Source organism: Jaculus jaculus, chromosome 3 (assembly GCF_020740685.1).
Source record: "Jaculus jaculus isolate mJacJac1 chromosome 3, mJacJac1.mat.Y.cur, whole genome shotgun sequence".
NCBI classification, from domain to species: Eukaryota; Metazoa; Chordata; class Mammalia; order Rodentia; family Dipodidae; genus Jaculus; species Jaculus jaculus.
In genome coordinates this window covers 5504720-5531848 of record NC_059104.1, presented here as the reverse complement: position 1 = coordinate 5531848, position 27129 = coordinate 5504720, and the positions used below count along the sequence as shown (strand labels likewise).

The following is a 27129-nucleotide window of genomic DNA, read 5'->3' as shown; positions in this document are numbered from 1 at the left end:
CCTTTTGGTCCAACAGCAGCCGCGCGTGTGCGTCCTTGTTCAGAGTCAGGCCCGTCCTTTGCGAAGACCACCCCAAGGAGCTGGGCGAGAAGGCGGAGGTGCCCGCGCCCGGGCTGTGGGTGCGCCCGGGCCGCAGGTGAACCCAGGCCGCAGGTGAACCCAGGCCGCAGGTGAGCCCAGGCCGCAGGTGCGCCCAGGCCGCAGGTGCGCCCAGGCTGCAGGTGCGCCCAGGCTGCAGGTGCGTCCAGAGCCAGGCTGCAGGTGCGCCCAGGCTGCAGGTGCGCCCGGGGCGCTCAGTCCTCGTTGGCGCCGTGCTCGTCCAGCGCGGGGAGGCCGCCCAGGCCCGGGCCCGTGGCGTTGTGCGCCGTGGAGGAGGCGCTGAGCACGGTGTGCAGGAGGATGAGGACGAGGACGCAGAGCCTGAGTCGGCCGGGGCACAGTCTCGGGGCCGAGGACACGGTCAGCGACGTCCTGCGGCGGGGCCCGGGGCCCTGGGGGCGGGGCGGGGCGCGCTCCTCGCCTCTGACGTCACAGCACTCGGGGTCGTCATTGGTTAGGAAGGTTTCGTAGAGCCCTGCGGGGAGAAGCGCAAGGTGAGTGCGGGGCGCGGGGCGCGGGGCGCGGGGCCACGGGAGCCAGGGCGACCTGCGCGCGGCCCGAACCCGGGCCAGCTCGGGCTCCCGACCAGAACTCGTCGTGCCCGGGGTGGGTGGGTGGGGGTGTGGGTGTGGGTGTTAGGGGGTGCTAGGCCACGCCCCCTGGGATCGCGATTGGCATTTCCGATTTAGAGGACAGGAGGAGCTTTGGGAATGGGTCAGCTTCCTGCGGGCACGTCTGCGCCTCGCCTGCGTGCGGGCCTCTGCAGTCTTTCCAAATTCTCCCTGCGTTCGCTACCTCTCACTCTGAGCTCTCTCTTCCTTGCTGAACCCCTCCTCTCTTTCTTTCCTCTGAAAATTCACATTATTCTTACTTTACAGTTGCTAAGCGCTAGTGTTTGAAACTTTAAGGCGATGAAAAGACTAAAATAACTTATTTATCATCTTCCCAACTTCAGATCCGGCTACCTCACATTTATGCAAATGTGTAAGGTATTGGGGGGGGTAAGTTTTATTTCATCAGATCATGCCAGTTCCTCATGGGAGACTGAGAACTTCGCTCACAAATATTGTCAGAACTGAAAAACTGAAGCACAAGGATGTTAAAAGTCCTTGTAAGGACTGAGGTTTTTTTTTTTTTTTATGCAAAGTACTCAGCCTGGTAACTAGCACATAACCTGACTTGATAATTTGGGCTGTCGATTATTGTAGTTATCAATGTAGTTATCTCATGGTTTCTGTCCATAACTTAAAATCTGAACCCTTTCCTGGCTGTTTACCCGTCTAATGCCCTAGGATCCCTGAGCAGGTCTGTACCCATAAACACGCTGTTTTTCCTTCCTGGGAGTAGATTTGGGGTATGCTCAAAGGGAACTCCCTTCTGGGCCGTCAGTGCATTCATCTAACTAATCAATATAATTATTTCTTTTAACTTTTAATCATAATTGCCCATTTTCAGGTCAATTTTCTTACCCACCCATCAACTAAGAAGCAAGAACCAAACTGTACTTTATGACCATTATGCTTTGAAATGTGTAGACAAAATAATGGATATTTATCATATAAACTAAGTACATCCGAATTAAGAATCTCGTTAATAATATCCGCTTCAATCTTCATTGTCTTTTAAAGAAATGGACAAGGTAATCTTTATAATGATGCTTACAATATTCATTTCTTCTTAGGCATTCAAAGGTAAACTTCACCTTCGCCTAGGAAGAACATGAAAAAAAGCTGAATTAATGAGATCTGCAGCTCCGACATAGTTATTGTATGATAACTTCTTTCATATATCTCACTGATAGACTAATCATTTATTGACGTATATGTTTTCCAGTACTATATTCTACAATTAAAAGTTTATATGAAGGCTGTATAAATAAGAATTTGAAGGTCATTTCTATGAGCATTTTAGAATATTAAGAGTTAGAGTATTTTGTTACCAGGTTGCCTAAGTAAGGTCTTTTTCCAAAGCCCTTCAAAAACTAGCTTACTAATTTATAACTAGAATCATTGCAAATAGAATAAGGTAATTAATGTAGGCCAATAAATGAATTCTTTGGACTGGAAGAATGAATGCTTTTACTTTGTACATAGTTTTAGTATGAGTGAGTTTTCACTGGGAGTCAGACATGCACATATTCTAGAGTTCAATAATTCCCCAGTGTATTTTTCAAAAAACAGAAAACAAAATCCTTGCACCCCAGATCTCAAAGGCTTCCATCCCACAGGCAAATACATGGTTTGGAACACTGGTGTTTTTGACTTACAATCTCCTTTATTTTACCTTTGCTTCAATAGTTATTTCACATAAAGGTAATCTAGGCCTTAGGAATAATTCACAAATTTTCCTTTTAAAATTGCACTAATATTCACATATCTTCTTCTACCCAAATGTAAAGAAATAACGAGTGGCTGGGGAGTGGCCGGCGGCGCAGCAGTTGGAGTACTTGCTGCCAAAGCCTGCTGGCCTGGGTCTGGTTCCTCAGTACCCACATCAAGCCAGAAGCACAGCACGCAGCATGAACTGCAGTTTGTGTAAAGCGGCAAGATGCTCTGGTGTGCCACGTCCTTTCTCTCTCCCTCCTCAAAATAAATAAGCAAAAATAATTCTTAAAGCAATAAAATAATTAATAGAGAAGTCCCTACTTCCAAGAATTATTTCATCAAATGAGTTAAACAAAACTGAGTTTTTCTAAGATATGTATTTTAAAATTCCAAAATGAACCACCTGCAAAATAATCTGACTTTTGAATATTTTCATGTTCATAATTTTCATCAAGTCTTTTTAGACAAGGAAGATGTTTAGTAATTAGATTGTACGTTCCCCAGTAGGCAGTTTCAGGGGTGCAGTAAAGCAAGTGTGCCGGTTTTGCAAGGTTGAAGACCAGCATTACTACAGCCAGCTCAGGTAATGGAGTGACATTGATTTTCTTTTCACTGGCCCAAGGGAGAACAAGGAGTCCCATTCCACTGCACCTTGATAATCTAATTACCTAGCAGGATAGAACTTACTTACAAAAGTAAAGCAAGTAACTGAGTGTGGTGGTGTGTGCTTAAAACCCCAGCTGTAGGGAGGCAGGAACGGGAAGATCTCTCAGGCTCACTGGGCAGCCAGGTGGGCCTGTTGGGTGAGCTCCAGGCCAAGGAGCCCTGTCTCAAAAAGAGCTGGATGGTGCCTGATCAGTGACACCTGAGACTGCCTCTGGCTTCCACACGCATATGCACACGCACATACATACATGCACACTTGGACACACGGGCACCTGTACAACCACATATAAACAGAAAGAAAAAGCAGGTAATGAGAGAAGGAAGCAAGGAATGATGTACTTTGAGTTATGAGGAACATGCATGAACTGAATGTACTGAGTCTGAAAACATGGTGTTAACTTAATAATCCAATGAAATGCATTTGTAGTGAGCACTCCAGATCCTTAGCATCCACCCCCATGGATTCTGACAACCACAGACCCAAAATATTTGAGAAATATCACATATATACTAATAAGGTGCAAGTATTTTTTTCTTGATATTATTCCTGACTCGACATAACATAGCAACTATTCACATAGCATTTATAGTCTAGTAGATGTTCTAAGTACTCTACAGAGGATTTCAGATGAGAATGGGTTATTTGTAAATGCTTCACCATTTTGCACATAGGACTTGAGCACCCACAGATTTTAGTTCACTCGAAGGTCCTGGACCCCACCCCACACATGTGCAGAGGTGTGACTGAATGTGCCTCAGGAAGAGAAGCGGCACAGATCCTCAGAAAGGGCCACGTGGACCTGATTATACTGAGCTGAACATTAGCTGCGTATTAGATAGAATATAGGTTGCTTCTAACTGTAAAATGATACTAAATGAAATTAAAGTCAAAGGCCCACACTGAAAAGGAGGAAAAGTTAACCAGAGAATTCACTCATTCATTAAGACCACAGCTATGTTTAGAAGTAAATTGGGCATTTGAAATGTCTTGAAGCTAACCAGAGAATTTCCTCGACCAATGTTCCCCAAGTTTTCCAGCCAGAGAACAAAGACTGTCTGCAGCCAGAGAGAAGATAGTCTAAACAGAAACCAACACATACCATTAAAGATCACATTTCACATTGTTAGTTTTCCCAAAATGATTACAGTGATTTCTTTTTAAATTATGAAAAATTTATGCTGAGAAAAATAGAAAAGAAATAATTGGTGGACAAAGAGAATCTACACTCAAGAAATACATCATTTACTTTTCCACCCACTCCATCCTTAATGAATCCTTGGAGGCTTGCCCTGACAATGGACTGTTAGATATTAAGGGGCTGTGCTCAGGGAAACACACAGGTTCCTTGCAGAGAGGCCAGACTCTGTGGGGACCTTGACAACAGGCATTGCCAGTTAGAACTGGTTTCTGTCTCTTCTCTGTTTTGGTAAGTTACCAACTATCAGAGATCCTAATGGGAAGAAAGAGCCACCTGGCAGGCGGGTAAAGATTACAACACATTCTTCTCCATCGCTGTGAGAAAACCCAAAAATCAAAAAATCACAATCAAATACAAAACAACAACAACAAAACGCTGTCATTGTTCAGTTTAGGTTGTTCTCACCTATGGAAAGATGTCTAAAGAATTTCCTCCAGTCATTCAAGTGTTCCACCTGAGTCTGCACTCCAGGGAGATTTAAAGATACTGGATCTGGCTCAGGATATTCCTGTGTCTTTACACTGAGTGCTCAGGGAATTTTATTCATGCCATCCATTGCCCACAAAGTTCCATAAGAAAATCAAGTGTTCGTTTTTCTTGAGGAAACTATTGTGCTCTGTCTCTGTTTACTCTTGTTATTTTCTCTGGGTAATGGCACTGTGGCAGTCACATATTGTAAATCTGTCTCCCTGCATGGAGTATTGCCCACGGACTTTGTAAAACTGGAATTCCCCAGGAACTAGGGATCTGCAAAGGAAATAACACAGGAAGCAGTATAAGCAATTGTGTGGCTGTGGTGTCTCAAGCCACGAGTCCTAATGGAAGAGACGGGATCGCTGATGCTTTGATCTGTCCATGTACTCGGCACACTAACAATGTTTCCTGCTTTCCCTTTAAAAGAAAACCAGGCTTTCTGTGCAATCACAGAATACACACAAACTCTCCCCGAGGTCCATACATGCAGGCTTATGGAGTTGCAAGGTAATGGTTTCAAGGCAGGAAACACCTCGTAAATAGACTCAGACTTCAGAAATATGCATTATTTTCAATGACTTAGGAAGAAATTATTTTATAATTCACCAGTTTTTGAAATATTAAATGTTGAAGAAACAGCCATGATTTAAGTAAAATATTTTTACTCCCAACCAATACTAAAACTCAAGTAGATAATACCCTACCAAATACTGCATATAGTTTGCAGGCCTGGCAAGAAAATCAGTATTAGTATTTTAGACCCCATGTAATTTGTGGCTAAGGTTGGAGCTCAGTGGGAGAGCTCTCACCTAGCATGGACAAGGTCCTGGGTTTGATTCCTAGAACCACACACACCCATAGAAAATGAACAAAAATAGTGTAAATATCAAATCTAAAAAAAAAAAAAAAAGAAGAATAAAAGACTAGAATAACCAGTGAACTTGATTTTTCAGATCTTAGTCAGTTGACTTCCAGGAGTGCTAACATTTGGAATGGAATTTTCAAGTGAAAATGCTGTACTACATGAGCAGTTTTCAAAAAGCATTCACAAAAGCACTGATGTGTTTCATCTCTGTAAGCAGCTGCAATGGTTACTGTCCTGGAGGGTTTATCAGTGTAATGTGCCCTTATAGACACATTCCATCTGATGGCCATACATTTTCCACTGTGGGATCAGAGCTGTGCTGTGCTCAGATCATCATGACTGGGGCATCTCGTAGACAGCATTTAGAGCTCTGTCTGTAAGGCTAGGTGGAGAGATCAAGACACTTCATTGCATCCTGTGGCACTCAGTGTCATTTCTCTTTTTTGTTTCCCAGGAGCCACCTCAGCCACACTGGTTTATGAGCATTGCAGAAGGAACACAATCCTACAGTTATACCTTGGTGTTACAAAGGAGTGAGAAACTGCTGACAAATTGATCAAAAGAATGAATTTAAAATGATAAAGGAAGGCTGGAGAGATGGCTTAGCAGTTAAAAGCTTGCCTGTGAAACCTAGGGACCCCAGTTCAAGGCTCGATTCCCCAGGACCCACATTAGCCAGGTACACAAGTGGACACATGTGTCTGGAGTTCGTTTGCAATGGCTGGAGACCTTGGCGCGCCCATTCTCTATCTATCTGCCCTCCCCCCCCACCCTCTTTCTCTCTATGGCACTCTCAAATAAATAAATAAAATAAATATTTTTTTTAAAAAATAAATAAAATGATAGAGGAACAATTGGGAAATTAACCCTCTAAACAAATAACAAGGCTGGGGGCTGTGGCTCTGTGGTTAAAGGTCCTTGCTCTGCAACCCTAGCAGCAGGAGTTCAGATCTCTAAAACCCACATGAAGGTGGGTATAAAGCTGTGGACATGTCTATGATCGCAATGTGTCTAGGTCCTTTCCAGCGGCAAAAATAAAAGTAGAGAACAACAACAAACAACAGAGAGATCCTTTCTCAAATAAAGTTGAAGGAGAGGAGCAACACCTGAGGTTGTCCTGTGACCTCCACGTGCACGCATGTGCATCTTGGCACATACATAGCCATATACACACACACACACACACACACACACACACACACACCATACCATATAACGCAAATTATCAAGATAACAGTGTTTAATATTGCCTTACAACTCTTGACAAGTCCAGTATCCTAAAAAAAAATGACAAATGCAGCTATTCTTACAATCATTTAGGGGACTGTCTTTTTCTACATTACATTTTAAAATATTTTATTTATTTGTAAGGAGGGGGAGATGGGTGCACCAGGGCCACTAGATGCTGCAAACAAACTCCAGGTGCATGCACTACTTTATGCATCTGGCTTTATGTGGGTACTGGGGACTCGAACCAGGTTGTCAGGCTTCGCGGGCAAGTGCCTTAACCCCTGCACAATCTTCCCAGCACTTACATTACCTTTTGTTTCAAAATAATTCCAGAAAATCTAGATCTTTTATTTGAGAGGTGTGCCTGACTGGTTATGATGATGATGATGAAGATGAAGGGGGAACTTATGCATTGACTTAGGAAGTAAGCATTATAGCCAAGGTTGTTTTGCATACATGTAATCCCAGCACCCAAGAGGCTGAGGCAGGGGATTGCCATGAGGTCAACAGATTGGGCTATATACTGAGTCCATGCCTCAAAAAACAGCTATACAAAAAGAAATAGGCATTAACCAAAAATGTAAAAATAAAAGAATCATTTAAACAGTTCAAACACTAGCATAATATTTATGGAACTAAAAAAAAAAATCATGTGGAAATTGTGCCGAGGGACAAGGAGACAGTAAGACCTGATGTCCACACATGACTAATAGAATAAGCAAGGTGACAGTCTGCAGGAGAGAAGCCGCAGATTTATAAACTTTCTGAATTGTTGGCCCGTGGTTCAGCAAGTTAACTGTTCATGTTGTAAAATGTCATATTTTTATTGGTGATGGACTGTGGTTTTCTTTCTTGTGCTTTCTAAATGCTGTAGATGACTGTGAAAATGCTCTCTAGAATAAATATAACAGTAAACACAATTTTAGAGACAGAGTCCTCTGGCGTCTTAGGATCTGGGATCTAATAATTAAATTTTCAATGGACTATGGCAGGAACAGTGGAGTACGTGGGGCTTCTTTGCATGACGTTAACTCTAACAACAAAACCAGACTAGCTGGTCTCTACTGAGCTACTTAGCACAGGGGAATGCTGGGAAATACACCTCCTGTTCTTGATCATTAGTGATGGAGAAATGTTCACGAAACCTACATTCCCTCTTCTGGGAAAAGCACTTAGAGTTAGATTTGGGAAACAGTTCTTTTAGATTGAGGAGGTGCGGATTGGGTAGGGCTCATCTCTCCCTTCACCATGCAGGAGCGGTGATGGCTGCTGGACCACAGAATTTCATCCCCAGCTACTCTGGTCTCTGGGCTCTGCAACATGACTTACCCTGAGGAAAATCTCCTGCCGCAGTTTCTAAAGTGAGGGGTGAACCCACCTGCAGCAGCTGCGGAAATGAACTAAAAAGAGAGAGTGGAGCTCTGAGAAAAGGGAGACTCTGGCTGAAGTGAGACAGAGAACCCGACATGCCCACAGATCTCCACGAACAGTTATCTACTATCTGCCTGTGTATCAATCAATCAATCTACCTATCTGTCTATCATTTATCTATCTATCGACCTAAGTATCTATCATCTAGTGATGTCTCTATATCTCTCTGAATGAGTAATAGTGTATATTGATTGTCCAGTTGACCAGGCCTGGAACCACCTGTGACAATGTAGATTAGGTTAGCCTCTGGGCACCTCCTGAGGGATTGTCTTTATTTGGTTAAGTGAGGTCGGAGGCCACACCTTCACTGTGGGTGGCACCATTCCACGAGATGGGGTCCTGGGCTGGATAATCAGGAGAGAACAGGCTGCACACTAGCATTTACCCCTCTGCTGCCTCAACATGGACTGACTGTGATCAGCTTCAACTTCCTTCCACCATACCTTCCCCACTTGGAAACAGGAGCTGAAAAAAAATATTCTTCCTCACTTAAACTGATTTTCGTCAGGTATTTTGTCCCAGCAATGAGAAGTAGCTAATGTGGTATGCATCTATTATATATCTGCTATTTCTATATCATCTATTTATTACCCATCCATCTATGTGTCACCTACCAATCTATTTCTGTCTATGCATGTAATTATCATATCATCTATGTACTTATCACCTACGTGTCCCCTGGACATCCATCCGTCCTTCCATCCTTCTCTCATCTGCGTACCTCATAGATGAAATGCACTGATACTTTTGAGCGTCTCACATTTGTACAAACCAATGCTACTCCTTTATCTTTCAATCAGAGCCCAGTAGTTTCTGTCACTGGCAAAAGCAATCACCAACACACACACATTTTCCAGAGAAGGGCAGGTAATCCGAGCATTTGGCTGAATGTCTTGCACATACGAACCACGCAGACGTCAGCAGCCACACATACTGCTAACTTTTTACAACGCATTGCACAGTTAGGCGACCCAGAACCAGGACCCTTCACTGTGGGGTTGGCCTTGCATCTGGGAAATAATCTGTCGAAATCCAGGGTTCCTCTAGTGCCTTTGCACATCTGTCACTTCACACCACGTGGAGGATGCAAAATTTGCCTCCATGTTACAGTTAGAACGCAACTTTACAGTCAGGGCGCGACTTTCGGAAACGCAAGGCAGAACGCAGAGCCCCACCTTCAAGTGCGGCTTCGTTGCCCACGTTGCTGCGTTTCTCTGTCAAGGGCAAGTGCTTGGGAACACACTGGGAGGTAAAAGTCGAGGAAAGCGATCTGAAACATGAAGGACCTGAACTCAGCTCTGAAGACACGAACTTGAATAAACCTTGGTAAGCATCATGTTCTAAACAAATAGATTTCTTAAAATTTACTTGTGAAAGTGGGGGATGGGTGGGCCGTAACCTCTTGGCTGTAAACGAACCCCCAGCACATGGGCTCCTTTGTGCACCTGGCTTTGCCTGAGTGCTGGGGAAGCAAACACGGGACGCAAGGCTTTACAAATAAGCTCTGCTTGGGGAAATTTCTGCAAGAAGAAAGCCAAAGTTGGTCCGCTGGGGGTTACTGACAGCAAAGATAAAACATATTTTGAGAATTCTGTGTAAATTCTGCATTCTATTCTTTCAGCTGTGACAAGAATAAGGTTATGTTAACCCACTGAGCAATCTCTTCAGAAGGCAGTGTCCTAAAGGAAGAAGGTCCTCATACATGTTGCTGCACATTTCTTATTTCTTTTTACAATTTATTATGTTATTCATTTTATTCTGGCCATAACTTCTTCCTTAAAATTCATCTTGTGACCTAAAATTTCATAATCTTACTGAATTTTTTGACTGACATAAAACTATAATATAGCTAAATTTCCATTTTTGTTCTAGAAAACAATTTGGGAAAAGATAATTGAACACAGGAGAAACACAGAAAATAAAAGTCTCATAGACACTAAATACGGAGGAAGCATATTATTTTACTAAAATATTCCTTTATTAAGCGCATAGCTCCCTTTTAAATATATGTAAGACCTACCCCTATGATCTGGTGCACATTCCTATCTTTTGTGTTTTCTGAGGTACCCCTTCCACCTGTCTGTGGGTCTTGGGATGCCCTGTAGTAACACGAATCGGCCGCGAGGCGGCGCCGTCCGCCACCCCATCGAATCCACCTGTCAAGGCAGGAACAAGGCAGCCTACGACGTTTTCCCCAGAGTCAGAAACATAACCTTATTCTTGTCACAGCTGAAAGAATAGAATGCAGAATTTACACAGAATTCTCAAAATATGTTTTATCTTTGCTGTCAGTAACCCCCAGCGGACCAACTTTGGCTTTCTTCTTGCAGAAATTTCCCCAAGCAGAGCTGAGCAGCAGGGAGCTCACATGAGGCTCGTTGGCTCACAGGGCGATTTCTGATGCTTGTTACCATAGCACCCTAAGCAAGGTGCGGCGCTGCTTCTGTTTGCTTAGTCTCGTCTCCCTATTGCAGGTAAGCAATTAGGTATGTCTCTAAGGATAATCGGGCGAGAGAGGGTGTGTGTGTGTGTGGGGTGGAAACCCATGAAGCTGGCTGAGTCTTGGTACCCAGAGACCCTAACCCTCGCCCTGCAGACGGAGGCAGGCGCAGAGGGGGACTGTCCAGCGATGGAGCCTGGAACACAACCCACCCAGAGCCATCGCCACTTGGCCACACGCACCCTGAGTGCAGTCTTTGCCCCGGGGGCGCCCTGCAACGTCTCCCTACTAACTTTTCCAGCACACCTTCAGCTATGTCAGAAAAAAAAATGAGAGTGACCCCCTCCTGTCTGCCCTTTTCTCCTGGAGCAGAACTCATTAGGCATAGGAGGAAATCTTTGTACCAGCTGCGTCCCTGATCATGACCTGTGACTCCTTAGGAGTTTCACCACTTGTGTTATCTGCTGCTTCTATCTTTAGTCAATTACTGGGTTAAAAAAAGAAAGGATAGGGCTGGAGAGATGGTCCAGTGGTTACTGTGCCTGGGAAGCCTAAGTACCCAGTTTTGATTCTCCAGGTCCCATGTAAGCCAAATGCACATGGTGGCGCATGCATCTGGCGTTGGTTTGCAGTGGCTAGAGGCCCTGGCATGCACATCCTCACTCTGTCTCTCCCCCCCCCCCCCGTGTCTAATAAATACATAAAAATAAAATCTTTTAAAAAAAGAAAGGATAGAGTTTGTTATTTCAATGGTCAAAAAATATCTGAATTTAGAACTCTCAAGTTATGTAAATATCATAAAGAAATGATGGCCTAAAATGTTTAATCACAGCCACCCTGATCCTAAATAACTCCTGGTTCTATTTTGTCAAATATGACCTTTCCAAGGATGTATCAGTTCCAGGGATGAGTTGCACCATTTTGTGGGTGATAGTAATCGTAAGTATCAGTATATGTCTAATAAAACTATGGGGAGAAGAATGTGGGGCCCTAAGAAGCCAGCACACCACTGGTATCAATTTGAGGAAAATCACCCTGAACAAACTTGCTGCTCAGTGAGCAGCCTGGACAGAGCGCCCCCGGGGTCATGTGCTCCCGGAATACCAGCAAAGCTGGCACACTGGGAGTGAAGAGGGCCACGGGACAGAGCTGCGCTCTTCTAGAGACTGCAAAGTGCTGGTGACTTAGATCGTAGAGAACTCGGGTGATCACATGTGTTGGATTGGAAGTAAGCTCCAAGTATTCTTTCAGGTCTATTTTTTTTTCGGGTGTGTAGTACGGCTTTGGGGTATGTTGTGTGTTATGAGTGTGCAGTGTGTGCCAGTGTGTGCACATAGGCACATGACCTATGTGTGTGCAAGTAGAAGCCAGATGAGAGTGTTGGGTACCTTCCCCATCACTCATCTGTAAACCCTCCTGATACCAGCTTTCTCCCTCAACCTAGAGATGCTCGCTTTGGCCAGTGAGCCCCCGTGATTCTCTGGCCTCAGTTCCCAAGTGTGACTAAGCTTAGCTTCATACGTCAGTGCTGCAGATCGAACTGGATGGTCTCAGGCCATATAAAGCTCTCATGCTTCGGTGGCATGTCCTCTTAACTATTGAGTCATTCTCTCAGGATATTTCTTCAGTTCTTTAAAAAATATTTTAAGTAATTTATTGGAGAGAGAGGGACGGGCAGAGATAGCAACAGAAAGTACCCATGCACCATGGCCTCCTGCAACTGCAAACAAACTCCAGACGCATGCACCACTTTGTGTGTATGGCTCTACATGGGCCCCGGGCAATCAAACACAGGCTATCCAAGCAAATACCTTATAACCCCTGAGACATCTCTTCAACATCCCTTTTTCCAGTTCTTAATGATAACTGTCTATTGTTCTCAGCATCTAGAATGAAATGACTTTATTTGCTAGTTTTTAAAAGCAGAGTCAAAGATTACGATCAACTTCTTGGTGAATTCACTTTAGTGGAATGTTTTTGGTGCCCAGAGTGGTTCCTGCTTCTGTAAGTTGGATGTGAAGCTAATGTTATGAGCCTGCCCTCTAGTTGGTATTGGCTTACCAGCAGACAACTGAGAATGAGGTCAGGTAGACGTATTGCTATTCTGCACTGGGCCTGCTCTGGCCTTAGCTTTTTAAGTTGATTTTATTTCATTGTGTGTATACGCATGCATTCGTGGCATATATGTGTGTATTTATGTTCACATGTGTTAGTGTATGTGTGTGTGGGTCTGTGTGCATGTGTGTATCCATGTTTGTGGAGACCAGATGACAACTTTGGGTGTCATTGGTAGGTGCATTAACCACCTCTTTTTTTTAAAAAAAAATTATTTATTTATTTGAGAGTGACAGACACAGAGAGAAAGACAGATGGAGGGAGAGAGAGAGAATGGGTGCGCCAGGGCTTCCAGCCTCTGCAAACTAACTCCAGATGCGTGCACCCCCTTGTGCATCTGGCTAACGTCGGACTTGGGGAACTGAGCCTCAAACCAGGGTCCTTAGGCTTCACAGGCAAGCGCTTAACCGCTAAGCCATCTCTCCAGCCCTAACCACCTCTTTTTGAAACAGAGTCTCTCACTGGCTCACCACTTAGGCCAGACTGGATGGCCAACCAGCTCTAATGGTCTTCTTGTCTCCTCTTTCCCCAGTACTACAAATAACCAGTACATACCACCATGTCCAACATTCTTCATGTGTGTTCTAGGGCAAGCCCTTGATCAACTGAGCTCTCTCTCTCTCTCAGACTGCCTCTTTCCCAAGTTTAGAAGATGTTCCACTCCCTCTACACGGAGGAACCTGGCAGGTTTACATCGGCTGCAAACCTCATAAAGAGATTAGCTATCCAGTTTGTGGGAAACTTTAAGCAATGAACTCCTGAAAACGTGTGCCTTGGAATTGGGGAGCAAATGTTGAGCTCAAGTGTGATTCACTATAGCCAAGGAGCATGACGAACATTGGGCTATGTGGTCTCTCTCACACTTCACAAGATCGAGTCTATTCCAGGTCATGTCAGGGACCCTCACACAAATGGCAGGGTAGCAGTGGAAAGCAGAAGTGGCTGTGTGAGGGTCCTGGAGTCACTCAGAGGGGACTCTGTGGCCTCAAATGAATTAGACAATACTTGCTAGCGACCAACCTGAACAAGCTCTAGCAAGCCTGGGTCCACCTCAGAAGAGAAGACCCATCTGAAATGATGATCTTTAGTGTCCAGTGATTTTAACAGACTGTCAGGGCTCAGTGCCCACAGAGCTGATATCAGAGCTTGGCCAGGTTAGTAGTCTAGATGTCACTAGCCCAGAAGAAAATGAAGGTGAGCAGAGAGACCCCCAAACGCTTAGCTGTCAGGTGAGCCCGCGATGCCTCTAACAGAGGCAGAATCATTCTCCAGACCAGTGACCAATCTCTCTTCCTGCCACGGTTCCTCAGAAACGTAACCATGACTACAAAGAAACAGATTTTATAAAGCTCACAAACAACTAAGATGCAAGTTGGACATTGGCCCATTTGGAGCAGAAGGAGACACACACTCGTCTTTTGCACCCTGCCGGCCTTGAAAATATCTGGAGAAAAGAAGGTATTGGCTGGTAAGGATCCAGAAGACAATCAGAGCTAAATGAAGAGTCTCGACACTTCCTTCATGGTTCTTTCTACCTGGGAGCCCGATGGCGCCTGCTTACCAACCCCAGAGGTCAGCATTGCCTGCCCTGGATGCACAGACACACCTGGATAAACCTCGGGAGCCATCTGTGGTGGTTGAATCTTGATGGCTATTTAGGGAAAATTCTATGTGAACTTCAACATATATTAATAAATTAGTTCTTTCCCTTATTTCCTTATTGTTTTCAATTTCCTTCTTTGATTCCCCTTGACTTCCCTCTCCCCTTTCCTCTCCTACCTTTTTTTCCTCCTTCCTTCTCCTTCTCTTTCACTCATACTTATCTTCTTTCTCCTTTTCTTCTTCCTCTTCTCTCTCTCCTTGATATTAATGCCATCCCTGAACTTCTCCTCGCTTGCAGTCCTACCCAGGATGCCCACACAGATAAGATAGGGTAGTGGTTACTTTTGTCATTGATTGACCAGGGAGGAGACAGAACCTCCCTCCAAGGGGTCATGGGGAAAACCTGAAACTCATGCCTTAGCGTGTGTCAGAGGTCTCCTCAAAGTTGGGGCAGAAGAAATACTCATCCAGCCCTTAGGACAGGTTCTTTGGAAATGTCTCTTGGTAGCATCTCAGTTAGGACAGGTTCTTTGGGCCTGTGTCTTGGTGGCCTTTCACTGAGTGCGTGTTAGAGAGGCGATGTTTTGTCCCTCTCTGAGCATCTCAGTCTCTGCGCTCCAGAAGAGCTTCTTAAGGTTTAAGTCGCTACCACAAGGAGGGTTTTTCTGGTTCTCCATTTGTGACTGGGTTTTATCTTTAAAACTCAACAGTAAACATACTATGAATCAAGCCGCAGAGTTATGCGAATATTGTTTTTCTATCCTATGTGAGGACCTGAAGGGCCCGTGTCACTAAACCCCAGTGGTGATGGACCTTCCCAGCCAGAAGCCCATGACTCCATGGTGAGCAACTCTGCCCCTCTTGTTCCGGGTCTCCGCTACCCTCACACCTGTCTGCAGAAGGCGTGGTGTGGTACTGGCCCCCTGCCTCTGAGATGTTTGCTAAGCAAAGTAAAATGAAGACCCAGCTGTACCTCACACCTTTGTGCACACACGTGCTCATACACTCACACACACATGCACACACATGCTGTGCACACACAGACACACACACATGCTCATGCACTCACATACACATGCATGCACACACATGCATGTGCACACACATACATGTGCACACAGACACACACAAACATATGCACACACACACACATGCACACGCAGCCCCTAGGCGGTCATTTCTCTGCACTGTTGATGCTGATTCAGGGTAAGGTAATGAAACGTCCCACTCAGTAACCGTGGGAACCATTCTGCTTCCTGACTTGAAGGGCCCGGTCTCCAGCGGCTCCAGATCTCAGGTGCTTACTAACACAAAGGGCTGGCAGGCAGAATCCTGCCGGCTCCACATCAACTGTAAGACAAGCATCCCGTGGCTATTGCATTTTTGCCCTAAAAATTATCCTAGTGAGGCATTGATAACGATGGTCACGGTTGCGTTTTGATATGTGGTGCAGACACTGAACCACGGGGAAATCAGTTTTGGAGCGTTCTGGTGCTTATAAGAGGCAGACCTTGGGAAAGGACCCTTGGCGTCTTCAAGGTTGTGTGAGCAGAACGAAGCAAGAGAGCAGAGAGACTGAGGCAGAGAAGCGAAGCCGGGCGGCTGTAGTGCGCCCCGCCCGCCGTACCTGTGCAGATGAAGCTGGAGAGGCCTCCGTAGATGACTTCGTCGTTGTCGGGCAAGATAAACGGACACCTCGTCTGGACCTCCAAACAGTATTGCTTGCAAGGAATTGTCTTCCTGCAGTTGAACTGTGTGACTTCAAAATACTGGGAACAGAGCCAGGCTTTGTAGACAATCTGCAAACAAAAGAGAGAGGCGTCAAAGGGGTGGAGGGACCCCGGAGGGACAGCGACAGCCCGGAGTCCGGCAGGGTCGCGCGCGCTGGGGGTTCAAGTAGGTCAGGAGACAAGAAAGCATAGAAACCCATGTAGCCGAGAATTCTGCTTTAAGAGTCAAGTACATGACACCGAGGTCTAAATCCAACACGAAAGGCATTCCGAGGCACTCTTAGAAAACAGAGGGTTCAGACAGGACCTGAAGTTTGCAGGAACCGACGTTTGTTTCAAATAAAGGACTTCATGACCCTGCTGGGAGGCAGGTTGTTCTGCAGAGCGCCGGGCAGCTGGCCCGCGGCGATACCTCGAGCGGACACTAGATGGCGCCGAGGCCCCTGCCGGGCGGCCCGCGGGGCTGCATCAGGGATGCAGGATGCTACAGCGCCCAGCTACAGGGAAGGGGCGTTTGCGTCGGTGACTCACGCCGAGCGCATTAAAACCCCTCTAATAGCCGGAAACGCTCAACAGAGATCAGACGCACCATGCTGCACTGTGGTGAGCAGGGGAGGAGGGACCTCCCCAAGAGCGGCCACGTGCTGGGTGACCCACGCCGACAGGGGCTCAGGGTTTAGACCTGGAGGGGCTTCGTGGGTCTCTCTGTGGCGGCCGTGCATGGCAGTCAACATCGAAAATTACCTCTTACTAACAAAGACATCAGCTCCACCAAAATTCAGATGAAACAGAAGAACAAGTACCCAGGCTCAGCGCAGACCCTCCGGGGAGAGGACCCCATTCACAGCACAAGATCCTGCGATTCACTTACTCGTCTGGTTCTTAGCACTGACAACGTCTGTCTGTCTGGGATTAATACTATTCACGCCACTTTTATCCCCCATTATGATCTCTTGAAAAATGAATTAGAGTTAAACGTACACAAATAGATAACAAACTTATACTCTTTTCTAGGCAAGATTCAGTTTGGCACATATAACTCTCAGCATATATTTAGGAGATATAGGCTACATTTTGCTCAGGGATAATGGCAAGTAATGAAAACAAATGGAAAAATTCATATCCTATGGGATTCCACTTTTGTTTTGAGTAAGTAGTGTGTTTAATCAAAAAGCCTTTGCAAAGAACTCATGGAAACACAACTGAGGTTTTGGATGAGTCTGGAAACAACACGGTCTCAAATGTCCTCAATGTCTATTTAGTACTGACTCATTATGTTGAAGTTTTACTCAAAACTTCTTGTTTATTTCACCAAAATAAAGCTTTATTCTTTGAAAAAGATGAGGTTATACAAACAAAATAGGATGAATGTGATATCCTGGTTTATATATACACATATGTATTTAAATTGATTTGTTTTTGTTTTTGTTTTTTTTGTTTATCAGAGAGAGAGAGAGACTGAATGAGTACACCAGGGCCTCTAGTGACTACAAACAATCCAGACACATACACCACCTTGTGCATCTGGCTTACATGGGTACTGGAGAATTGAACCTGGGTCTTAGGCTTCATTGACAAGTGTCTTAACTGCTAATTATCTCTCCAGCCCTAATTTTATTTTATTTTATTTATTTTTTTGAGTCAAGTTCTGAGCTGGAATTCACTTCATACTCCAGGCTGACCTCAGATTCATGGCAATCCTCCTACCTTGACCTCTCAAGTGCAGAGACTAAAGGCATGAATCACTACCCCTGAATTTGGTAATTTTTGATAAGCCCAAGTCATTTTTACTTGCAAAGATATCCATAGTCCATAATAACTCATACCTTGTTTAGAAAACATACAGTTATTATTTTAAGAGGTGTTAGAGTGCCTCTAACTGTAAAGTATACTTTGGAAACTTGCAGCAGGACAGACAATGTGCCACAGTAAGTGAGGTGGCTCCTGGCCATCCTTAGGCTTCAGGGTGCGCAGGCGAGGGTCATCGGTGGCCCGTCAGAAGACAATGACAGCAGAAGAAGGAAAAAAGAACTGCCTTACACAACAAAACTGCATCAGAGGCTCCGATGTGAGTTGAAGATGGTTTTTATACAACACAACACAGTTTGAACATGACATAAACAGAGTTCTGTTCTCAGAACGCTCAGTGAATACTTAGTGTTCCCCAGCTCTCCTCACTTTTGCAAGATACTAGAGGCAATTGAGTATGCTTATGTGCATAGGTTAACAATAAAATCCCATATTAGGTCTGGAGAGATGGCTCAGCAGTTAAGGCATTTGCCTACAAAGCTTAATGACCCAGGTTTGATTCCCCAGTACCCATGTAGAGGCAGACACACACAGTGGCACATGCATCTTGAGTTTATCTGCAGTGGCTGGAGGCCCTGGCCTGCCCGTTCTCCTTCCACCCCCCATTCTGCTTAGAAATAAATAAATAAAATGTTTTTTAAAAAAACCATGCTAGCCGGGTGTGGTGGCATATGCCTTTAATCCCAGCACTTGGGAGGTAGGAGGTAGGTGCCACCCTGAGACTCCATGGTGAATTCCATAGGTCAGCCTGGGCTAGAGTGAGACCCTACCTTATAAAACCAAACCAAACCAAAAACAACAACAACAACAACAACAACAACAACAAAAACATGCTAATGGAAGCCTTCACCCTATGCATTTCTGCGATTCCAAAGTCAAGAGATAGCTATTGTCTTTTAGGGAATATCCCGATGTAATTCTAGAAAATTCCATGTATGTCTATGGCCCTGACTGGTAGTCTGCCCATAGTAGTATCAGCAGTTGACTCTTTCACGTTTATTAAAATCAAAATGTTTGAGTATCAAGTCACACCTGTACATGTCTCTTCCTCCTAAGAGACACCATTGTCATCACAGGTCTTGGGGAGGTACTAAGTTGAAACACATCACCAAACAGATACAGCACCCCCCCCATCCTTTGCCTCAACCCTGCCCAATTCATGTTCACTGGGCCACACTATATTTCCTGTGCAGATTTTGTTTTTAAACTTGGAAAATCAAGTGACTGACCAAAACAGTCTTGTGAAGAAGCTGAGGAAAAGCAGTCATCCCTCACAGAGCCTCGAGCAGAACTCCGAATGTGACCCTTGGCTACCACATCTCCTCTCTGACAGCGTATGCAAGGAAGAGCTCCTGCTCCAGGATCCCACATGCATCTGAACACATGTTGGTTCTAGCCACCCCTTGGAAAGCAACTGGACGACACTGCCTGACCCAAAGCGAAACAGGAAGAACAGAGGAGAAATACTCTTCTACTGCTGGCAAGATCACGGGAGAGGTGCCTTCATGTAACATTCTCTGCACAGACTGGTTTGTGCTAAGACAGGCAAAGCGGGCACCGAGGGCATGGCTCCAGGTGCTCCGGCTTCAGCTGCAAAGGTCTGCCTGAGGAGTGAGGCGGTTCTACAGGCTTGCAAAAGATGCCTTGAAAAGTGAAACGTCATGTTCTCAGAAATGTGAAAGTGATGTCGTGAAAGGAAGAATAACACCAGAGAATACTGTGTGAAGCAAACGCGGGGAGGGGCGAGGATTCCACTGTTAACATCAGTCTCCGAGCGAGCAGCTCTCTGCCGGTGACCAGTGTGTCACTTTCTCTTTACATCTTTATTCCTGCATAGTAGGCGTTCTCCCGTGTGTGTGTGTGTGTGTGTGTGTGTGTGTGTGTGTGTGCACTCAAGAGTCGGTGATGGCTGTCTTTCTGGATCTCTCTTGTCTTCGTTTGACCGAGGCTGTGTTTCTCACTTGAACTGAGAGGTCCGTGATTCAGCAAGTCTAGCTGGCTGGCTGGCTTCTGGGATCCACTTGGCTCCCCCTCGCAAGCACAGAGATGATAGGTGAGCGCCCTCCACGCTGGCATTTTACGTGGATCTTGAGCATCTGAACTCGGTCCTTGCACTTGCTCAGTGAGTGATTTACCTACGGAGCTCTTCTTCCAGCTCTACCATGTTTCATTATTAAGAATGATGTCACATAATGTCATCTCACATGGACATGGCTTTCTCTGGTCTCCACACATTAATAGAGACTTTCTCTTCTTACCTGTCACATTTCACTAGATCTCTGTCTATGCTGGCTCTATGGCTTTCGAAGGCTAGGTGCAGGATGTGAGTGATGAGACAGTTGGCCTTGTGAACCTTGGTCTGTGAGTCCATCTGCCTGTGCGTGACTCACCTCAGTGCTTCATGCACGTGGTTACAGTTTTAAGTGGCTGTGAAACTTGAAAGCTTATATTCATGTACTGTGTGTTTCGTGTGTGTGTGTGTGTGTGTGTGTGTGTGTGTGTGTGTGTGTTAGGGTGTCTGGTGAGAGTATTCCACCCAGGAACTGGAAGTGATCTACTCTTAAGAAGGAAAGAGACATGATAGTTCTCAAGGGTGAGTTGAGTCTCAGAGAGGAAACAGGGCTCAGCAGGGCTGGCTGGTGCTGATGGTTGCTGGCTGGTGTAGGTGGGCTGCCTGGTTCACAGAAGGCCCACAGGGCAGAGTACACGCATGTGCATGAACCCATAAGAGTTGCACAACTTTGTTTCCAGAACTGAATCTGCTTGCATTTCCTACAGTAGAGAAAAGTGTTCCGTCCACTGTCGCTGACCCACTTTCCCTGGGTCTTATTATTCCAAGCCTTTCAGAGCTTGCCGCGCTGTCTGGAGCTGCCCCACATTTCCGAGTCCACCCACTCCATCCCAACAGCAGGATACAGCCCAGGGCCGGCTCACACAGGAGACGGAGTTTCTCTGGAAGCTAAGGCGCTGCCTTGTTCGATCCAGCTACTCAGGGTGTGGCAGGAACGGGCCACAGAAACGTGACTGAGGGCAGACCCAAAGCAAGTCACCCACTGCTCTACTGAGCCCAGAAGATGCCTGCTCAGGCGGAGAGGGAACCCAGGGAGAACTAATCAGCCTACCCCCAGTATTGTTCAGGAGAAAATAACATAAATCAATAAGTAAAGCACGCCTTAGTTGCCACGAGATGCTGCCCGAGTCCCCTGTCTTCCTCACTGGAGAAACCCTCCCATCCCGCGGGACCGTCTGCACTTTGTCTTCCCCCGACTCCGCGCCGCCCTGTGACTTGGCCGCCCCCGGTCTCGGCCAGCTTTGCTCTGCCCAGGCTTCTTGGGCCTTCTGCCTCTGGACCCAGCCGTGCGGTTCTTACCCGATGCAGCCCTGGCCAGCCAGCCTCCAGCGGAGGAGCGGCTCCCCAGCTGGCAGCATCCGGATGTCCTCCCAGGACCTGGGCCCTCCCTCTCATCCTCTTTCATCTGTTCTTGTCAGCTTTTGTTTCCCTTGCCGCTCCCCAAAGTGTTAGAGACCTTCAGAGGCCACCGAACATGCTTACAGATCCCACTGTCCTTAAAGCAATGAAGCCCCCCCACCCCCGCCTCTCTCTCTCCCATTATACCTGCAAACCGCGTTTCTCTTCTGTTTCCATCCCGGCGTCTGTCAAACCCGAAGTGTGGTTTGGCCTCTTCTTTTCAGAGTCTGGGCTCCTCCCCGTGCCCCTTCTTCCCTGAGCACAGTAACTCCCTCTGACTCTGGGTCCCCCCCCCCCCAGTTCAAACACAAGGACAATTCTCTGATTTCGACATTGAGGCTGTTCCTGACATTTCTATCTTTCACAGACCCGGTGGGCCCTACCCAGACCCGCCTCTCCCATTCTGCAATCAGAGGATATATATATATATATTTACAGTTGACATATTTCTCTAGCATGTTTTATCATCCAGCTTCCTCCACCCTTGACTCCCCGGGGGAAAGGCCAATGCTCCCAGCAGACACCAAGCTCTGCAGTCCCAACCTGTTTAGCCTTGGCCACTATCTCTCTCCACTCTCACCCTGCTGTGATGGTGAAAGGTATGCAGGTCACTAAGGGCACCTCTGAGCCTGTGTGCCTCCCTGCCCTGCATGGCCACCTCTACAAGGCTTCCCTACATCTGCCTGGAGACACTGAAACTGAAATGCATCCTTCAGTGGTCAGACCGTGATGGTCACCCTCTGCATCCCTTTCTGATTGGATACTCTTGAGCCAAAGACCACAGCCTCAGATATTCTTGCAGCCCCAGTACCCTGGAGGAATCTGGGGGAAATTTACCTTCTGTGGAATTCTCATGGTGTTAGGCAGGGGATTAGTCTCTCAAAAACCAGGACTTAAAGAACATAGATGGTAGTCATTACTCCAGATGAACCAGTTCATAACATGATGTAACTGTGGTGGAAATGGATGAAACAACACTTAGCAACAAGAGATGGCAGCAATCAACAGATGGAATGACTCACAGTGCTGTCAGGGACGTCCTCACTAGGGGAGTGTGCAGAGCACAGCGCTCTCAGCCTGTCTCCTGTCTTAAGAAAGTGTCTTAAGACAACATATGTCTGTGTGTGTGTAATATATAATACATACATACATATATATATATATATATATATATATATATATATATATATATATATATGTTTGATACATGTACTTATAAGAAACTGAATTTTGGGTAAAATGGGCTTCCACCAGAGAACAGCAACACCCCCCCCCTTTTTTTCTGGCAGTTTCTACTCTGAGGAAGGCACAAGGAGACAGATAAGAGGGAAATGAGAAAAATAAGCCCTACGCTTTCTAAGATCAAGGCCTTTGCTCTTGCAGTCAAGATCAGAGGAAATGAGAGAGCTCCTCATTAAAATGGGAATTTTTCCACACAGCTTCCAACTGGGCACAACTGTATGTGGTGGTGGCGAAGTAGCCAGGCCACCGTCCTCTGAAACACTCACAGGGTAAGTCTTCTATGTGCTTCCAGAACATCCATCCCCAAAACTCCCTTTCCCATGACCCACAGAGTGGCCTTATCTGAGGGCCGAGTCAATCTTAAAGAAACAGATTTTTTATAAACGACTTTATCCAGTGAACCTCTCTTTCCAAAAGGGTGGGGAGCAAGCTTCCATGCTGAGGAATATTCTACCCAAAGACCACGTGAGGTGCAGTTTCCTCCCCAGAGCCAGAGAAACTTAAAAGTTTGTGATCTCCATGGACTATGGGGAAATAGTTTTGAAAGCATCATTCACGCCGTTGCACAGTAGTCCTGACGTACATCCAGAAATGGCTCTGCCGACAGTGGCAGAGAGTCGGCAGCCATCCTTTCTGGCATGAAGGACTGGCACCTCCCTCTGCTTCTCCTGGCAACCGTAAGATGGAAAAGGGGGTGCTGTGGGCCTGCAGAGGACGGCTATCGTGCACAGATGTGGCGGCTGCCTCTCCACGGTGTTCTTGAAGTTGGGATGAGACAGGGATAAATGGCATCCAGTCAGGCTGTGCCTTGGGAATGCAGCCCTCTATTTGAACTTGGTCTGGTATAACTGTCATGAAAAGGCCAGGGATTCTGCTGGCAGTTATGGCTTAAAAAATGCAGCAATGAACAATTTAATAAAAATTCCATTTAGGGCTTGTGATGGTTCATCTCTGTTTATCAACTTGACAGGATTTCAAATTACCATGGAAACAAATCTCTTGGTGTGGCTGTTAGGGATTCAGTGATTAGATTCATTGAGGTGGGAAGACCCACCATAACTGTGGGCAGCAGCCTTCCAGGTGCTGGGGGTCCAGGGCCAAGCACAAAGGAGAAAGTTAGCCGAGTGCCAGCGTTCAGCTCTCTCTACTTCTGCCCTGCTGACATTTCTGCTTCCGTCAGGCTCTCCCTGACTTGTGGACTTCCCCTTTCCTTCCTCAAGCTGCTTCTGGCCCAGCATTTTGTCCTGGAAACAAAGAAATAAATGAGGGCTGGAGAAATGGCTCAACAGTTCGGGCAATTGCCTGCAGAAGCTGACGACCCAGGTTCAGCTCCCTAGTACTCAAGTAAAGCTAGATACACAAAGTGGCACATGCTTCTGGAGTCTGTTTGCAGTGCCTGGAGGCCCTGACACGTCCATGGCCTGTCTGTCTTCTATCTCTCTGCTTACTAAAAAATTAATTAATTAATCAATTAAAAAAGTAAATGATGCATCAACTGAAAATGTTGAAAGGGGCCTTAATAAGTAGGAAAAAATAAGCATTGTGAGGGAGAAGAAATGGAAGTCTGAGGTAAGGAGAAGCTAGTTGTCAGGAGAAGGAAGGATGACAGATTCGTCCTAGAAAGAGGAGGCTGGATGTGTCTCAGAGCTCAATTTTCAGGACTCCTGTGGGACTTGATAGAGCATTTGATGTTTGAAAAGTGAAAGTTAAATTCTTGGATACATATAACAATTGGTATACCAAAAATATCAATATGTTCTGTAGAACTATAATTAACCCCCAGTCATTTCACTATAACATTCCTTTTTTCTTAAACATTGGTGGTATGAGTTTTCTAAAACCACCTCATGTGGTCCTTTGCTTATTTAAAATCGTTTACTCTGGAGAGGAATACATTTAACCATTGCAGAAATATCTTACTGAGCTCTGGCACATGCATAGAACACATGTGGAAATGCAGAGTACAAGCCTTGAAGACATGTTTCTCAACCTCATTGTTCTTCACAATGAAATTTCGTGCTTATCTTTGCCACACTCGCAAAATGAAGTATGGAGTTTTGAGGTGGTCCTGTAACAACCTAGTACAGATTTCTGAGTCACAGTGGGAGGAGAAAGCACACTGCACGTTAGAAAATGATTCAGGCACTAACAAAGGGAATGGAGTGGAGGTCACTGTGGCCTGTGTACAGAAAGAGAAGGGGCAGACCGCGAGGATCATAGGTGCCGGAGGGAGCTGACGAAGTCCTTGCTGCCACCAGGTTCTATGCCAGGTGTTACCCATGCATTTACCTCCGTGTGGTGATTTGAGTCAGATGTCTCCTATGAACTCATGTGTTGTGAATGCTTGTTCCCCAGTTGGTGGCAGTTTGGGAGGTAGAGCCTTGCTGGAGGAGGCATGTTCCTGGGAGTGGACTTTGGGGTGTTCCAGCCCAGCTCCCCCTTAGCTCACTCTTGCTGCTTTCTGCCAGCTGCTGTGTCCAGAGACCACGCCCGTCCTGTGCCCCATCACGCTTTCCTTGACATCATGAAGCTTCCCCTCAGCTGCTTTGGGTTGGGTGTTTTGTCCCAGCGAGACAGAGGTAACTACCACTCTCCAACAAGACTGCTGTTCTTCTTTTCCTTTATTGTTATTCTTTTGGTTTTGTTTTCTCAAGGTAGGCTCTCCCTCTAGCCCAGGCTGACCTGGAATTCACTATGTGGTCTCATTAGAATGCACAGTGATCCTCCCACCTCTGCTTCCCAGTGCTGGGATCCAAGGTGCGCACCACCCGGTCCTGCTGATTATTCTTTTCTAAACAACCAAAGTTGAAAAATGAAGGTTCAGAGAATTCACACAGAATATAAGAGCTCGGATGGGTGTTTAGCTCATTTTAACCCACACTCCAACCCCACTTCAAAATGTGTCTATGTCTATACCACAGTCAGGTGTGAACAAACATCAACTCCTTCATTTAAGTATCGGTGTTTGGGGGTTGTAAGAAATACTGCCCCAAAACTAGATTGTAAGCCCAGGTATGTTGGAGCCATACACAGGAATATGAAAAGTTCTGGCCTTCCTGGGTTATCAAGTAAGTCAAGGGCAGCTTGAGCAACTGAGTAAGAAATGCTGTCTGAGCTGGGTATGGTGGCACCTGCCTTTAATCCCAGCACTTGGGAGGCAGAGGTAAGAGGATTGCTGTGAGTTTGAGGCCACCCTGAGACAACACAGTGAATGAATTCCAGGTCAGCTTGAGTTAGAGTGAAACCCTACCTCAGAAAACCAAAAAAAAAAAAAAAAAAAAAACGAAAAAAGAAAAAAGAAAAAACAGAAATGCTGTCCGAGAAAGTACTAAAATAATTTAACAGGACCTGGGGCCTACTTCCGTGATGGAGCCACCACCTAGCATGGGGGAAGTCCCAGATTCAGTACCCAATACTTAATGGAAACAAAAGAGACACCTCTTCTAGCCTTGAACTCTGCATACGCACGGGCGCTCTGCCCATGAGCCGCACTTCGCTAATATGTTACTGCACTGGCTGCCTGCCCCCCCCCCGCCCCCCAGTGAAAGATGTTAAGTCAGGCAAAGGATCCTAGTATTTTTGGGCTTATTAGCACAAGCTTAAAAATCTTAGAACAGGCACCATGAGTAATACTCTTGTTAACGAGGAAGGAACCAGAATTGTACCTGGAAACAAACTGCCTATCACCAGAATTAATAGCCATTCCCAATTAAGAAGTTTCATTTTTTGGTCTTTTCTCTCATTTTTCTTTCTCTCTCACTGGTTGTCTTTTTTTTTTTTTTCACAGAATATTTACTCTATTTAATCATATAGAAGTGATACTAAGTTGTGAATGTTTAAAACAAAATTTGCTAAACATTTTTCTGGAGGCAAGCCTAATAGACTGGCTTTTTTTGTGGGTCTGCATGAGACAGCAAGAGGGAGACAAAGAAAGAGAGAGAGAATTAGCATTCCAGGACCTCCAGCCACTGCAATTAACTCCAATTGTGTGTGCCTCCTTGTGTGCGTGTGTGACTGTGTCTGGTTTATATGGGACCTAGAGAGTTGAACATGAGTCCTTAGGCTTCACTGGCAATCCTGCTAATTTTTTTTTTTTTAGTACTTGCTCTTCCCATTTAAAATTTTAACACATTTCCCTTACAGTAATATGAATTTGTAAAATGCACATATGGCCTATTAATGTATCCATGATAAAGTACATACAAAACACAGTGACTAATGATGGAGTGAGAGTGACCGCGGCATGTCGGACCGGTGTGCACACTGCCCATGGGAGAAGAAGCCTGTTGAGTTGAATGGCAGCTGTGAACTTCTGAAGTGTTAAAATGAATCATGTAAATTGTCAAATAAGAGCTGGAGAGATGGCTTAGCGGTTAAGCGCTTGCCTGTGAAGCCTAAGGACCCAGGTTTGAGGATCGATTCCCCAGGACCCAC

General features: G+C 45.7%; 1 protein-coding gene across 2 annotated transcripts in view; it reads right to left on the bottom strand.

The window, feature by feature from the left end:
• Nucleotides 1-293: 293 nt before the first annotated feature.
• The window catches only part of Nalf1 (NALCN channel auxiliary factor 1), a 564025-nt gene continuing 537189 nt past the window's right edge, over nt 294-27129 (bottom strand). Inside the window, exons 2-4 of one of the 2 annotated variants that reach the window (XM_045145809.1) lie at nt 16073-16244; nt 1762-1807; nt 493-574 (exon numbers count right to left, since the gene is read on the bottom strand). In XM_045145809.1, coding sequence (XP_045001744.1) covers nt 1785-1807; nt 16073-16244 — 195 coding nt within the window. In that variant the 3' untranslated portion in view covers nt 493-574; nt 1762-1784. Of the gene's footprint in view, nt 575-1761; nt 1808-16072; nt 16245-27129 lie in introns of both variants that reach the window. The other variant, XM_004663366.2, reaches the window with a different exon arrangement.